Raw genomic sequence first — 16,297 nt, forward strand, 5'->3', positions numbered from 1 at the left:
CACCAATTAGCACTTCTGCTAGGGCTTAACAAAAAGCACATTTTAGTGTGGCTTCACTGAGTCATTGATTCATTCATGCAATAAATGTTTACTGGGTCTCTACTACAGGCTAGGCTACACGTATAAGATATGGTTTTAAAAATACAAAATAGGAGAGACATAAATAGTTGCAGCATAAATGCTATAACAGAGCAAAAATAATGACTTTTATTGCGCACTTATGTGCCTGGGAGTTTTAAGAGCTTTACCTACAATAACTCACTAAACCTCACAACAATCCCATAAAGTAGGCATTTCATTTACATATGAAAAGACAAGCATAGAGTGGTCAAATCACTTGCCTTGGTCACAGTTAGAAAGTGCTAAGGGCGCGTTTGAACCCAGATTGATGCCAGAGCCCAAGGTCTTGACTGGAAGGGGGATAGGAGGTGGGTTGGTATAGGGTAACCTGTGGATTTATGAAGACCTCCAGAAGAGGTGAATTTTGACTTGTGTTGAAGGCTGATTTCAGCAAACATGGCCGGGAGGGCAATCCAGGCAGAGGAAATAATTTGAGCCAGAGATCAAACACTAAGATTGGCAGGAAATGAGTATGAAAGAGGTCGCAAGGTCTCCAGTGCCATCTATTCAACTGTTTGTCTTCAGGTGAGATATCAGCTCATCGACAGCTTACGTCTCAGTACTAACTGCAAGGGTAAGTAAGAATTGTGTAGAAACAGAGGGGTATTTACAAACTCCAGAGAGGGAAGCGCGCCGGACCTCTGCCGCCCTGCCCGCGACCACCTACGGGGACTACAAGTCCCGTCATGCAGCGGGGGCGCCGCCGGGAGTCCCGAGCCGGCCCCGCCCCCACAGGCCCCGCCCCTGCCCCGCCCCTCTCTCCCGTAGCCCCCTCCCGCCCGGTCAGCCCCGAAGAGTTGCCCGGTGGCCGCGGCAGACGGAAGCCGAGCGAGAGCCTCGGCGGCGGCAGGATGGGAGACTCCAAAGTGAAAGTGGCCGTCCGGATCCGGCCCATGAACCGAAGAGGTGAGAGCCGAGCGCGCCCGGGGCCGCCGCGGCGGAGGCGGCAGGTGCCTGGCGCGCCCTTCCCTTGGCCGCGGCCGCCGTGTGGGGTCCGGCCGGTCCCGCCCCTGGAGTCCGTGTCTGGGCGGGGGGGGGGGGCGGCCCGCGCACCCCGAAACCTCGTCTCCCGTGCCCGCCCCGCCTGCTCGGGACGCCCCTCCCCTGGCCCGCACCGCGTCCCGGGGCGCCGCGGGCCCCATGTCCCGGCCCGCTGCCCCTTCCGCCGGCGCGCCCGCCCCGCCGCCCTTTTGCCCTCCTGTCTCCTTGCCCTTCTAGGAGGGCGCCCGCGCCCCTGGCTCGCTTCCTCCTTCCCCACCCGGCCCCTGGTCCCGCGCCTCGCCGCGCCCCCGCTCTCGGCCCGCCAGCTGTCAGCGCGGCCCCCGCCCTGGGGTCCTCACCCTCCGGCCTGGCCCGGGACAGCCGGGGACCCCCAGGCCCCACGTCGGTGGCCCAGGCGCCCCGACCCCGCACTCCTGTGGCCCGTGGCAGGAAGAAGGGCAGGGAGTTGGGGTTACTCGTGAGAAAGCAGTCTAGTTGAAAAGTCCTTCCTCTTGGCTTTTCACTTTATATTCCTTTAACCTGGACTCATGAAGACTTGTAAATCCTTTGATTGAACTTGGGTAGAGGAGTTGCTCTCCCCCGACCCCCCGCTTTTTCTTGACTGTTGAGAAAGTTTTGTTTTTGCTTGAAGTCATATTCGTCATCTCTCAACAATAAATAGATTAGGTGCCAAGATTCTTGTGAAATTGTATCTTTCAGACATTCTCTCAATTCTGCAGGGAGGGTAGAGAAAGCAGATAAACAGTACATTTTAAATCCTCTTTAGACAGTCAAATGTAATGGAGAAAACCTGACTCAAGTCAGAGGCGGTGGGCCGGGCCTTGGCTTTAATGCTTAACTAGCAGCGTGACGGGGCAAGTTACTTTAAGTGAGATATATTGGAAACACCTCCTATATATACCAGGTGATACTAGTGGGATCATTATAGTCCCAGGAAATGACTTTTCAGCTGAGAAGGCTCTTAACTAATGCGAATCATTCGTGTACGTACCACAATCATTTTCTCAGTCATTTTCGCAACTTCTTTGTTTGTAGTTGTGTTGTTTATTTATTTATTTTATTATATTTATTTTTGGCTGCGTTGGGTCTTCGTTGCCGCGAGCGGGCTTTCTCTAGTTGCGGCGAGCGGGAGCTACTCTTCGTTGCCGTGCGCGGGCTTCTCATTGCGGTGGCTTCTCTTGTGGAACACAGGCTCTAGGCACGTGGGCTTCCATAGTTGTGGCTCGCGGGCTCTAGAGCGCAGGCTCAGTAGTTGTGGCTCGCGGACTCTAGAGCGCAGGCTCAGTAGTTGTGGTGCACGGGCTTAGTTGCTCCGCAGCATGTGGGATCTTCCCGGACCAGGGCTCGAACCCGTGTCCCCTGCCTTGGCAGGCGGATTCTTAACCACTGCGGCACCAGGGAAACCCTGTAGTTGTGTTGTTTAAGTCTGTGTAGAAATTGAGTTGCTTTCTAGTTGTCTTTGCTGTCTTTGGTATATATTGAGATACATAGATCAACAGGTGACATATGCTTTCTAGGTTTGTCCTCTTGGAAGTTTTTTTTTTTTTTTTTTTTTTTAAGTTGGCGATTCCTCCTGTCCCTGCTCGGCTTAAGGCTGTCAAGATGACACAAGAATTTTCCCTAAGAACTTAATTACTTTAAGTTCTCAACGAGTTCACGTTTTGGGTCTTCAACCTTTGCCTCATTAATTCCCTGCTCTGACAAAATGAAAGAACTTAGATGAACTCTGACAGTGTCTGAAAGCTTCTGGTCCTCGAGTGTTCAGGCAGGTTTATTTCAGTTCACTTCAACTTTATTACCATCACAGTGATTTAAGAAAAACAAAACAAAACACCAAGCCACAGAAAACACAACTTAGCTGGGATTTGATTCTGAAAGGGTGATTTCGGCACATTTAAAAAATTTCCGATTCACGAAAAACTTGGGAAATGTCAGTGCTAAAAAGAGGCAGCTAACCCACCACCACCAAAGACCTATCTCGGATAATTAAAATTCTTTCCTCTTCCCCCTCCCCCGACCTTGAGTTTCAGTTTTCCAGGGCAAGCAGTATCCTTTTTACTTATAAATTGTCATTGACTAGATTGTAATAATTGTCAGTATCAGAGGTTCAAGGGGTACGTAGAATAATACTTCTAGCTTTGGAAAAGATGTTAGTTGTCCCTTTGGCTGAACTCATTTTAAAATTAAGGTTTATGCATAGATCCATTACCCTATAAGTAGAAGCACGTTGTTTGTGGTATACTGCCTTCTGATTCATTTAGTGCCGTATCTTACCTAGCCTTACATTTCCTGAATGCACGTGGACTTTTTTTTTTAGTGATTACTACAGACAATTAAAAGTGGTTCTATTTTTATTTTGTCATAAAGTAGTCATTTACATAAATCTAGAGGTTCTTGTGGAATACAATGGAGTGGAATTCTAAAGCCAGTGATTTTTACACTGCTGTGTAGAGTTTGCTTAAAAAGGCTAAAACAAAGTCATATCTCTTTCCAGTAATTTTGAAAAAATTATTACTGTGACCAATTATTACTTCTGGGAAAATTAATGGATTAAGTAATAGTATACAATTCTGATGAATAGTAAACTTTTAGTCATAATTGTTTCTCCCTTAGCAGGTTAGTGCAGGAAGCAACCTCAGAAATCACTCCTCACAAATGAGAATGAGATGAGAATGGGTTCCTGGGATGATGTAGTTTTACTCTAAAGACTGATAGTTGGAATCACATTAGCTACTTGTTGAGGAAAATCTGAAATTTGCAAGAAGCTTCTAGTGTACCATTAAGTTCTTCATGTGATTCAGTATCTGACTGTGCTTAGGTGTTAAGGTAGATAATTGGTTTATTATTTAACATTTATCATGGAATTAAGAGTGTTTCAGTCTTTTTTGCTAAATTACATGTGGGCTTGGGAAACTTAGTTATTTGAACATTCAGCATTAGGCCCTACTTCAGTAATAGCAATTGTAATTGCTATTGTAATGACTAACGAATATGCTTTTGTTGGGAATATTTTTCTTGTTATACATTTTAACATTATACTAAGAAAACAAAAAATAAAAAGGAAAATGTCTCTGACATTCTTCCACCTTAACAATTCACACTCATTGTCTTATTTTTCATTCCAGTTCATACTTACGTGCATATGTAATTTTACATAGTTTTAATACTACAACTTTTACTTTTGCTTTTTTTTTTTATTTTAATTATTTATTTAATTTATTTATTTATGGCTGTGTTTGGTCTTCGTTTCTGTGCGAGGGCTTTCTCTAGTTGTGGCAAGTGGGGGCCACTCTTCATCGCGGTGCGCGGGCCTCTCACTATCGCGGCCTCTCTTGTTGCGAAGCACAGGCTCCAGACGCGCAGGCTCAGCAATTGTGGCTCACGGGCCTAATCGCTCCGCGGCATGTGGGATCTTCCCAGACCAGGGCTCGAACCCGTGTCCCTTGCATTGGCAGGCAGATTCTCAACCACTGCGCCACCAGGGAAGCCCCTACTTTTGCTTTTATTCATTTGAAGTATGAACTTAAACAGCTAAAGTAAAAGAGGTTAAGCTTGTTTTGTCATGAGATCTGGGAGTTCTATTTGCAGTTCTGTTTGTTTGTCATCTCTCAGACCTGTACAGGTCACCAGGTGACTTGGTGGTGTTCTGTATACTGTAAGGAACACCCATTCATACATTATTAACCAGTGAAATGATTAAATGAGCCGAAAGTTTTACAAGCATAATTGATGGCACTAGTTAGATCAGCGACACTCTCCTGTTCAGGAATTCGATATTTTATAACTTTAGATGGCTTAAAAAATATTTAATATTTATTGAACGCCTGCCAGGTGTCTACCTTATCTTAGTGTGGGATCTTACTGCCTTCCCTCAAGGGGCTTCCCGTGTTTAAATATGTATGAGATTAACTATCAAAATAAATAAATCTATATAAAAAGTGTTTGGGAAATATCTTTGCTGTCTACCTAGCCTAAGGTGATGAAACCAGAAATTACATTAGAAATTTAGCTAGAGAGAAAAAACAGTGAAATGGGTTATTTCAGGTGTTAGGAAGCATGGACAATAAATTTATTTTAACAGGTATTTCTCAAGGGTTTGCTTTGCATTTTTCAGTACTTGATGCAGTGAAAATCACGGAGAAGAATCAACACAGTGAAAGACACAAAGAATAACGTAATGTCTAACTAGGAAAAGAAGTCAGTGCTTAAGTGAATCACAGTCTAGTATCTCAGTGGATAAGATATAGACGTTAAAAATGAAAATCAAAACCATTTAACGAGGAAGACTTTTTTATGTTAGAAAAAGCAGAATGTAAAACAGTATGTGTAACTATATGGTTGAATCTACTATTATGATTATTACTATGTTAAAAACGTAAACAAGAATGGGCAAGGGCTAGAAAGAAACATGAAAAAATGAGACTGATCTTGTTGGGGGAATTTTATTTCCTAAAAACTTTCTCTTAGTGTTGTCTAGTATTATAGTATTCAGTTTTTTAAAGTGCACTTTATGGTTTATGCTCATAAGGAAATGACCCGTCACATGAAAAGATAAGATTAAAAGGTAAACACCTTCAGCAGATTGCTAGTTATTAAAAGTACCAGGTGAGTGATAGGGAGATGTAGGAATTTAGAGTTAAGGATCCCTGGAAACCTGGTGATTAGGGGAGGCTTCTTTCTCTGTGGAGGGAGGAAGCTTATGGTGCCTGGTGGGAAGGGTGGGGATTTGGTTCTTTGAGAAGGAAGTATGGCCTGAGAGCAAAGGCCTGGGGACAGGAATGAGCCAGGCAAGTTTAGGCACAGAGATGAGATTAGCCTGTGCTAACACAGGGAGGAGTGTTCCGTGAGGTTGACTGGAGAAGGATGAGATTAGGAAGGTCAGGCGAAGTTGCAGGGGGCCCAGAAGTCTGGCTTCAGGGTGGCTGGTCCATGTGCTCTGTTTAGCTTTTGAGAACTTCGTGTGGGTCTTGGACATAAGCATGATGAGAAAGATTGCCAGATCTTAGGGCAAGATTGAAAGCCTGGGTAGGTAACTGATTCAGGGCATAGCTAGAAAACAAGTGTGTGGTGAAAATGAAGCCATGTGAATGGGAAGAGTAAGGAGACCAGTGAAAACCAAGTGAGCAGTCGTGAATCAAAAGACAGGTGAAACTGAGGAAGTAGGAAGAAGCTTGGAAGACCCTGGCCGTCAGTGAGGAAAACAGGTGATCCTTGGGAATCAAGGTGCAGGGTTGGGTGGGAGAATCTGTTTGAAACAGGAAGGAGTCTTTGACCCTGAGCCCACTGGTGGTTCTTAAGCCTTCTCAGATAACTGGTGTTGGAGTTAGGGATGACTGTGGATGGAAATTTCTGACATATTTTCTGAAACAGAAGATGCTTGTTTTGTTAGCATCTGCTCGAGATGCTAATGGAGGATGAGACACACATCTATCACAACATTCTTTTGTTTCTGCTGTCAACTCCGTGACTGAAAAATGGGATTTATACATATAGGGCCAGAGGCTTTTGGAGAAGAAAGTACAAGTTTATCAAATCAAATCAAAACTTGTTTGAATTGGCATTACTTTCACCACCCCCCCCCCCCATAAAACAATGACTAACGTCAACTTTTCCATTTCTTAAGTTCTGAAGATGGAAGAAACCACTGGCTAAAATATTGGTTAAGCAGATGGATTGAGCTGTTTACTGAGGGAAATGGGTTCGTTATTGATCTCTATGCTTGCTGATCAGCTTCCCCTTGTGTTCAACAAAGCATATTCTTAAAAAAGCTTGGCTGAGAGAAGCAGTGTAGTCATTAGGGAAGTGTGTGAAACTAACTGGTGTATGGGACACGAAATCCATGACTTAATTGGTCCTGGGCTTTAGCTCTCAGAAGCTGTAGGTATCTTTAAAAGCTGGTAGTAATGAATTCGCCTATTCAATTTAACATGTGTTGATTGAAGAAAAAATTAATAGCTGCTTTTTTTTTTTTTTTTTTTTTAATAGCTGCTTTTTGAGAGCTTTCTGTTTGTGAGCTACAGAGTTCATTCCTTTTTATACATTATTCTTCAAACAAAACTTTGAAAGGTAGTTATAGAATTTCTTTTTAACAGACTCTCAGAGAGGTTAAGTAACTTTCCCAGAATTACAAAACCAGTATTTTGGAGCCCGAATTTCACCTGTTTTGCCATTAAAACCTGTGCTTTTACTACTATATTGGACATGATGATCTTTAGAGGGACATTGCATTCCTGAGCTTGCGTAATTTTCAAAGATGTGCAGGATATATGAGAAGCGTAAGTCATGACCTTTGAGCAAAAGAGCTCACTGTCTTGTTGGTAGTAAGAGATACACAGGTGAATCAGTTATGAGTATAGTACACAAAGCAACGATGGCAGTGCCTTATGAATTAAAGAAATGGGAGTGGGGCTTGAGAATGATGAGGAACGGGTTGAAGGCAATTGACAGGAAGGCATGGCAGGTGGGGTTCACAAGATGAGTTGTTGGACTTAGCAAAACATGGATGTAGGAATTAAGCAAGAACAGTGAGGAAGTTAGCTGTAAAAATTCAGACAGCAGGAAGGAGACAGTATCTGTATAATAGTTAAAGAGAGGTTGCTGTGCATCGACATGGTCGCAAGCACTGAACTAGATTATTTTAGGTTAATCGCCACAAAAATGCTAGGAAAAATTTATATTATAACTCATTTTACAGATGAGAAAATGGGAACTTGGACAAGCTTAGCCACTTGCCCCAAATCACATAACTATCAAGTGGAGAAACTGGAGATTGGAACCTGGGCAGTTCAACTTCAGAGCCCCAGCCCTGAAATTCTGTTTCTTTCTTGGAAAAGCTGGAAGAATATAGGTAGTGGGGGATGAGAAGAGTGATGGAAGGTGGCCTCACTGAAGTCGAGAGGTTTGTGGGGAGCAGAGGGGTGTGAAGAGGGGTGAGGTACAGGCAGATTCAGAAGGGTCTCGGACAGAGTTGGAGGAGTGCAGTCACTATAGTTTTTTTTTTTTTTTTTTTTAGGTAAAATTGGTATGGAGCAGTATATTAGTTTCAGGTGTACAAGGTAACTCTAAAAAGTGATCACCACGATAACAAGTCCAGTTACCCAACAATTAACCCCCTTCACCCATTCGCCACCCCTAACCTCCTCCGCTCTGTAACTACCAGTCTGTCCTCTGTGTCTGTAAGTTTTGTTTGTTCTTTTTTTTTTTTTATATTCCACATATAAGTGAAATCATATGGCGGTGTTTGTCTGATTTACTTCGCCTAGCACAACACCCTCAAGGTCCATCCGTGTTGTCGCAAATGTATAGGTTTTTGAATAGAGCAGTGGCACTTAACAGTGATGCTTTAGGAAGATAAATTAAGCTGTGTCTTCATCTTGCTCACAGGCTAATACATTAGCTTGTTTCTGTTTCATGAGTGCTGGAGGAGGACACAGGACTTTTGGGTCAGAGGATTCATGGTGCAGCAGGTGGCAGGAGCGGTTCCCTTTGCCTGCAGATCCCACAGGGGTGACATGGAGGGGTCCAGATGGATGCTCTGCAAGCAGTGGGTTGGGTTGCATCTGAGGAGCGCTGAGCTGGGGGACTCGGTTGCTTTTACGTGGTGAGCAGGCCTGCTCTTTGTCCTGAGGGTTGCTGGCTGCAAACGCATTCCTGAGAGGTGGGTGGGGTAAAGAGCATTTCTGGCCTTGCAGTCTAGACACACCCAGCAAGAACTTGTCAAGGTGGTATGAAAGCAACTGAGATTTGGGAAATATAGGAAGACTGCAAAGCTTCTGGTTTAGATAACTGAGTGAACGAGTGCTGGTGTCATTAACTGAGATCAGAAACGTGGGAGAAGCAGGTTTTAGGGTGGAGGTGTGGGAAATTATGGGCTCCATTCTTGGACATTCAACAATATTTAGTCAGTGCTTATCACGTGCCATGCACTGCACCTACAACTAAGATGTAGTGCATGCCTGGAAGAAACGCAACAGACTGGTTGAGTTTTAGGTTCTGAAGAGCAGCCAAGCGGATGGATGCAGAAAGCCGTTGTACAGGAGTCTGAAACTAAGGGACTAGAGATACGTGTAGATTTGCGAGTTGTTATTATATTTAGGAGATAAGACATCAAATTAAGGCATGCGTGAAGGACGAGGTCACAGGCCAAGAAGAGAGGCATAAGGAAAAGCTGGTGAAAGTAATGTGGAGGCCCAGGGCAAAAAATGGCAGAAGAATAATTTTGACTGAATGAATGAATTGGTGTTGGCATGTTGGTAGTGGGCTGAGAAATCAGTGTGTGTGTCTATATGGAAGCAGTGTGTATACGTGAGCATTCTTCTAAGAAGCTCCATGTAGAAGTGTTATTCAGTCATAAAAAGAATGAAATAGTGCCGCTTGCAGCAACATGGATGGACCTAGAGATTATCATACTAAGTGAAGTAAGCCAGACAGAGAAAGACAACTATCATATGATATTGCTTATACGCGGAGTCTAAAAAAAAAGATGCAAATGAACTTATTTACAAAACAGAAATAAACCCACAGACATAGAGAACAAGCATATGGTTACCAAAGGGGAAGGGGGGAGGGATAAATTAGGAGTTTGGGATTAACATACACACACTACTATAAATAAAATGGATAACTAACAAGGACCTACTGTATAGCACAGGGAACGATACTCAATATTTTGTAATAACCTGTAAGGGAAAAGAATCTGAAAAAGAATATATATGTGTGTGTGTATGTATATAGCTGAATCACTGCTGTACACCTGAAACTAACACAGCATTGTAAATCAATTCTACTTCAATTAAAACAAAAAAGCTTCATATAGAAAGGAAAGGTAAAGAGCGGTCTCTAGAGGTGTAGTTAGGAACAGGCATTTTTTCCCCCCAAAGTCTGGGAGGTGTTTGAGCCTTGTTATAAATAGAAATAGCCAATAGAGAGGGACATTTTTTAAAAATTAATTAATTTATTTATTTTTGGCTGCGTTGGGTCTTTGTTGCTGCCCGCGGGCTTTCTCTAGTTGCTGGAGCGGGGGCTACTCTTCGTTGCGGTGCGCGGGCTTCTCATTGCGGTGGCTTCTCTTGTTGCAGAGCATGGGCTCTAGGTGTGTGGGCTTCAGTAGTTGTGGCGCGTGGGCTTAGTTCCCCCACTGCATGTAGGACCTTCCCGGACCAGGGATCGAACCCGTGTCCCCTGCATTGGCAGGAGGATTCTTAAACACTGCCCCACCAGGGAAGTCCCTAGAGATGGAAATTTTTGAAGTATAGAGGGAAGAGGATAATTATATAATGGGAAAGCCCTGGAGTGCTTAATTTTCTAGCTGAGGTAGAATGTGAGGTTATTAATTGAGAGTAAGAAGAATTGGGTTGGCTGGGATCTTCAAAGTAGTGAGTGTCTAGAAGTGTGGTTGAAGGACTTGGGCCATAATTTGTATCCATTGAGGGCAGTGGGACCATTCCTTCTCAGCTGTTTTTGAGATGTAATTCATGTATCAAAAGTGTATAATTCAGTGGCTTTTAGTGTGTTTGCAGAGCTGTGCAACCATCAGCACTATCCGACTCCAGAACATTTTTATCATCCCAAAGAGAGAGAGACTCTCATTAGCAGTCGCTCTCCATCCACACCCACACCCTCCCTTTTCCCCACAGCCCCTGGCAGCCACTAATCTACTTCTTGTCTCTGTGGATCTGCCTTTTCTGGACATTTACTATAATGGGATCATGTAGCATATGGACTTTTGTATCTGCTTTCCCTTGGCATAGTGTGTTCAGGATTTATCCATGTTGTAGCACGAATCAATACTTCATTCCTTTTTAAAGCTGAATAATATTCTGTGATGTGGATATGCTGCATTTTGATGCCCATTCATCAGTTGATGGGCATTTGGCTTGTTTCCATTTTTAAGCTATCAATGAATAATGAACATTTATATATAAGTTATTGTATATTTTCATTTCTCTTGAGTATGTGTATACATGGAAGTGGAATCGCTGGGTCATATAGTAACTCTAACTTGAGAAACTGCTAAATTGTTTTCCAAAGTTATTGCACCATTTTACATTTCCACCAACAATGTATGAAGTTTCCAGATTATTGCCATCCTAGTGGGTGTGAAGTGGTATCTCATTATGATTTTTGATTTGTTTGTCCCCAATGTCTAGTGATGTTAATTAAGCATCTTTTCATGTAATTAAGCCATTTGCATATCTTTTCAGAGATATCTATTCAAACCCTATTCTTATTTTTAAAATTGAGTTGTCTTTATTTTTATTGAGTTCTAAGAGTTCTTTGTATATTCTGAGTAACAGTCCCTTAACAGATACATGATTTGCAGATACTGTCTTGAATTTGTGGGTTGCCTTTTCATTCTTTCAGTGGTGTCCTTTGAAGCACAAAAGTTTTTCATTTTGATGTGGTCCAATTTATGTTTTTTTCTTTTGTTGCTTGTGCTTTTGATTTGATATCTAAGAAACCATTGCCTAACCCAAGGTCATGTGGATTTAATGCCTATGTTTTCTTCTAAGAGTTTTATAGTTTTAGCTCTCACATTTATTTAGGACTTTGATCTGTTTGGAGTTAATTTTTGAATGTGGTGTGAGGTAGAGGTCCAGTTTTGTCTTTTTGCATGTGAATACCCAGTTGTACCATTATCATTTGTTGAAATGACTATACTTTCCCCATTGGATTGTCTTGGCACCCTTGTTGAAAATTAGTTGACCATAGATGTTGACAGCATATTTCTGGATTCTCAAGTCTATTCCAGTGATTTATACATCTGTCCTTAGGTTAGTATCACACTGTCTTGATTACTGTAGCTTTGTAGTAAGTTTGAAATTGTTGAGTGTAGTCTTTCTACTTTGTTCTTCTTTTTCAAGATTGGTTTGGCTATTCTGGTTTTGCCTTATAAGTTTTTAAATACCTGCTTTCTAACCCTCTGAAGTTGATTGGTTTTTTGAAAATACACATTTTATGTTTTGGGCCACATAAGATTATTTCAATATTTTGGTATTATAATCTTTCTTCCCCCCATCAGGCGTCGTGTCTTGGATCTTCCTTCATTCCTCAGTTTTTTCTTTAGCTGTATTAGAACTCAGTTATATTTTATCTTTTGTTTATTGAATAGATTTTCATGTTCACTGGTAAAAACATAAAAGTAGGTGATTAGGATATTTTATATATCTCTTACTAGAAAGCAAACTACTAATTTGCTTTTTACCTCTGTGGCATCACATAATTTTCTTTTTTCTTGGGTCAGTGGGTCCCAAGCAACTTGTAAGTATAGTAAAGAACTATAAGTCTTATTCCCTATTCTGCAAGTAAGAATACTACATTCCAGTTGGGAAAACAAGGGCTTCGTACATGAAATATGAGTTATGAGTATCATCAGCATGCATAGACATGTAAAAATATTAGGCACATGACACAATTTAGTTGAAAATAGAACCAACCATATATAGCATGCAAAATTTGCAATTTAATTAAAATGTGAATCTTACAAATAATTTACTATCTTCCTTTTAAAAATGGACCCTCATGAATTTAACAGTAAGTTATAGCTTTTTAGGAATGTGACATAGGTAAAGGGAGGTTCATTTATATTTCTGAGTAGTAGATTTTGTTTGAAAATTACTGTTAATTTTCTGGAGAATTAGAAAAGCAGGTTAATGAATGGGCAACTCAGAATTATTTTGTCCACACTGAGAATGATGCATTTCCCCAGGTGGAATATGAGTTATATAAAGGGAGTCTCCCACGCCCCGCCTATCTTTGACTATGATGTCATTGAAGAAAGAGCCATAGCTGATTTATGCATCGAAGAAAGACTTGTTTCAAATTATTGTTCACTTTTACAGGGTGACTAATTTGCTGGCTGAGTAAGCTGAATTGTCAGCTGTTGATATTTTATTCATCTTGAGGAACTTGACCTAGAAAAAGATCCTGTTTGGGAAATAATATGGGATCTTTAATGTTAGTGGACTAAATTAACTTTCTTTCCTTCCTCCTTTCATTCTTCCTCTCTTTCTCTCTCTCTCTCTTTCTCTTTCTCTATTTTTTAAAAATTTATTTATTTATTTATTTATTTATTTTTGGCTGCATTGGGTCTTTGTTGGGTCTTCGTTGCTGTGCGCAGGCTTTCTCTAGTTGTAGCTAGCGGGAGCTACTCTTTGTTGTGGTGCGCGGGCTTCTCATTGTGGTGGCTTCTTTTGTTGTGGAGCATGGGCTCTAGGCACGTGGGCTTCAGTAGTTGTGTCTTGCAGGCTCCAGAGCGCAGGCTCAGTAGTTGTGGTGCACAGGCTTAGTTGCTCTGCGACATGTGGCATCTTCCTGGACTAGGGGTAGAACCTGTGTCCCCTGTATTGGCAGGTGGATTTCCAACCACTGCACCACCAGGGAAGTCCCCCTCTCTCTTTTTTAAGGGACTCATGAATACATCAAAGAATTCATGGTTCTGAGTACTATAAAGCTTGACTGGTCATGACCTAAACTTATAGCACTACTTAACTCTAAGATCACTCTGGTTTTTTATTGGTTTTCAGACATAGTACTAATTAAATCCCAATCTCATAATTTTAGGCTTCACTGAGAATAAACTGTTGTCCATGTGTTACTTATTATAATAATGAGTATTTAGTACTATTTTTTATTGTGGTAAGATAGATATAACATAAAATTTACCATCTTAAACCATTTTTAAGGGTACAGTTCAGTGGCATTAGGTACGTTCACATTGTTGTACAACCATCACCACCATCCATCTCTAGAACTTTTTTATGTTGCAGAACTGAAACTCCATGCCTATGAGATACTAACTCCTTTAACCCAGCCCCTGGCAGCTACCATTATACTTTTTATCTCTATGAGTTTGACTACTCTAGGTGTCTCATATAAGTGGAATTCTACAAAACTTATCCTTTGGGACTGGTTCATTTTACTTAGCATAATGTCTTCAAGGTTCATCCATGTTTTAGCAGAATTTCATTCTTTTTTTAAGGTTGAATAATCTTCCATTGAATATATATACCACATTCTGTTTATCCGTTCATCCATTGATGGAAAGTTGGGTTGCTTCCACCTTTTAGCTACTGTGAATACTGCTATGAACATGGGTGTACTTTAATGCTATTTTTGCAAAGGTAGTGCATAGCAGCTGGGTCTTTATCTTTTAATCTAAGTATTGTTCCAAACTAAGAGGAAGATGTTTATGTTTTGGATTTTTGGTAGGTGTTAAAATTTTTTTTTTTTAAATTTGCCTTAAATTTAAGGCCTAAATTTGGTATTGCTATTTAATCAATTAATATTTGATCACAGCTTTGCTTTCTAAGCAGTATAGAGCAAGAAGTTTTCCATGGAGAAAGTGTCATATTTAGAATTTTGTAGCAGTATAATTTCATTCAAGCATTGGTGGCATTTGGTGATAAAATGCTTTTCATATATCTGACCCTTAGACTCTCCTCAAATCTCACTGCTCTTATTTGCTTGAGTGTGTGTCCTAGATGTTCCACCCATATTCTAAACAGTCTTGTGAAAAGCCTTCTTTTAACAGCGTTGGGGTGGGAATTTTGTTTGGTAATAAAAACTGAGCTAATAAAGAAGTGAAGATAGTTGTTTATATTTTGAAGGCCACCTCCACTGGGTGTTAAATGTAGGGACATTTGTAAGTGTTGTACTCTTTAGGACAAAATGAGTTTAGGTTGGATATATTAGTTATTAGGTGATTGTTTGAATTTTATAGGATTTTCCAGGGATTGGTTCCTTAATCATGCCATTTAATGCTTTCAAACTATTAGTGTGTCTAATGAAGTCATGAGGGGCAGGATGGAGGAGCTGTGAAGAGTATAGGGAAAAAGCCTACAAAATATTGAAAGAAAATGTTTGAATCCTTTTTCAATTCCAGATCATCTGAAATGAAGGCAAAACTCTAGTGGGGGCGGGGGAGGTATTTGATTTACAGCTTTGCAGGCATGCATTCTAGATGCGTACTTCTGCGTGCAGAACTATACACGCAGCTCCTTTGCTCAGACCTAACGTTCTTGCAAGAAACTAATATCTAACTTTGTGGTGGGTGGTGAGATGGAGATTCTGAGTCAGTACAGTTTCTGGAGCCTTGATAAAGCATTTGTGTACAGTATAGATTTGACTGCACAGGGTCAGCCAATACAGTATGGTTAGAGGTCATTAAGGGGTAGTATTAACAAAGTACAATGATTGCAAACTTTCTTGAGCTCTGGACCTAAGGAAAGAAAGAAGTAAAAATGCATGTTTGAAAAGTTTTTGCATTGTGACTGAGGCTTTCTTGTAGCATTTCTGTGGTAGTATAGAGTGGATTTAAACACAAAGTATTAGAAATAAGGCTTTCATACTAGTTGACCACAGTGAAACATCTGCCTCTCCAGGTTAGTCTTCCACACCTGGGTAAAACATATCTCTGATGTTTTCAGTTTCTCTTTGCCTGAAAAATGTATTGGCTAAAAGAAAGACCACTAAATTTTTGGTACTTCTAGATTATATCTTTGAGAACAAATGTAGAATAACTGATGTGAGAAAGGTTGAGTTGTGGTAGGCACGGGGAGGGAAATTTTTGTTTTTGTTTGCATTTGTCTCAATTATATAAGTTAAAGGAAACAAAATAGAAATCATCTATCCTGGCAGTGCAGATACTCTAAAGTTATAATGAGTTTGACATTGACATTTGGCCAAGGTTCTTAGGGAAATACAAAATGACTCCAGTGTGGTGCAGTTTCTTTCCTTAGAGCATATCTTTGGGTAATAGAGATAAGGCAAACAGAAACAGTTTCATACTTTGGGTCAGAAATTTTGAAGAATATAAGAACATAAACATGATGTGGCCATGTTTCTCTTTATTGAGATACAGTTCATGTATAATATAATTCAACCAATTCAGTGGTTTTTTATCTTTTAAACTTAAAAAAAATAAATTTATTTATTTATTGGCTGTGTTGGGTCTTCATTGCTGCATGTGGGCTTTCTCTAGTTGTGGGAGCGGGGGCTACTCTTTGTTGCAGTGTACGGGCTTCTCATTGTGGTGGCTTCTCTTGTTGCGGAGCACAGGCTCTAGGCAAGCGGGCTCAGTAGTTGTGGCTCGCGGGCTCTAGAGCACAGGCTCAGTAGTTGTGGCGCACGGGCTTAGTTGCTCCACGGCATGTGGGATCTTCCCGGACCTGGGCTC

General features: G+C 41.2%; 1 protein-coding gene across 4 annotated transcripts in view; it reads left to right on the top strand.

The window, feature by feature from the left end:
- The first annotated feature begins 891 nt into the window (after positions 1-891).
- KIF13B (kinesin family member 13B) overlaps positions 892-16,297 on the top strand; it is a 190,946-nt gene continuing 175,540 nt past the window's right edge. For all 4 annotated transcript variants that reach the window (XM_057547830.1, XM_057547831.1, XM_057547832.1 and 1 more), the window contains exon 1: positions 892-1,026. In XM_057547830.1, the coding sequence (XP_057403813.1) occupies positions 972-1,026 (55 nt within the window). In that variant the 5' untranslated portion in view covers positions 892-971. The remainder of the gene's footprint in view (positions 1,027-16,297) is intronic.

Source organism: Balaenoptera acutorostrata, chromosome 6 (assembly GCF_949987535.1).
Source record: "Balaenoptera acutorostrata chromosome 6, mBalAcu1.1, whole genome shotgun sequence".
NCBI classification, from domain to species: Eukaryota; Metazoa; Chordata; class Mammalia; order Artiodactyla; family Balaenopteridae; genus Balaenoptera; species Balaenoptera acutorostrata.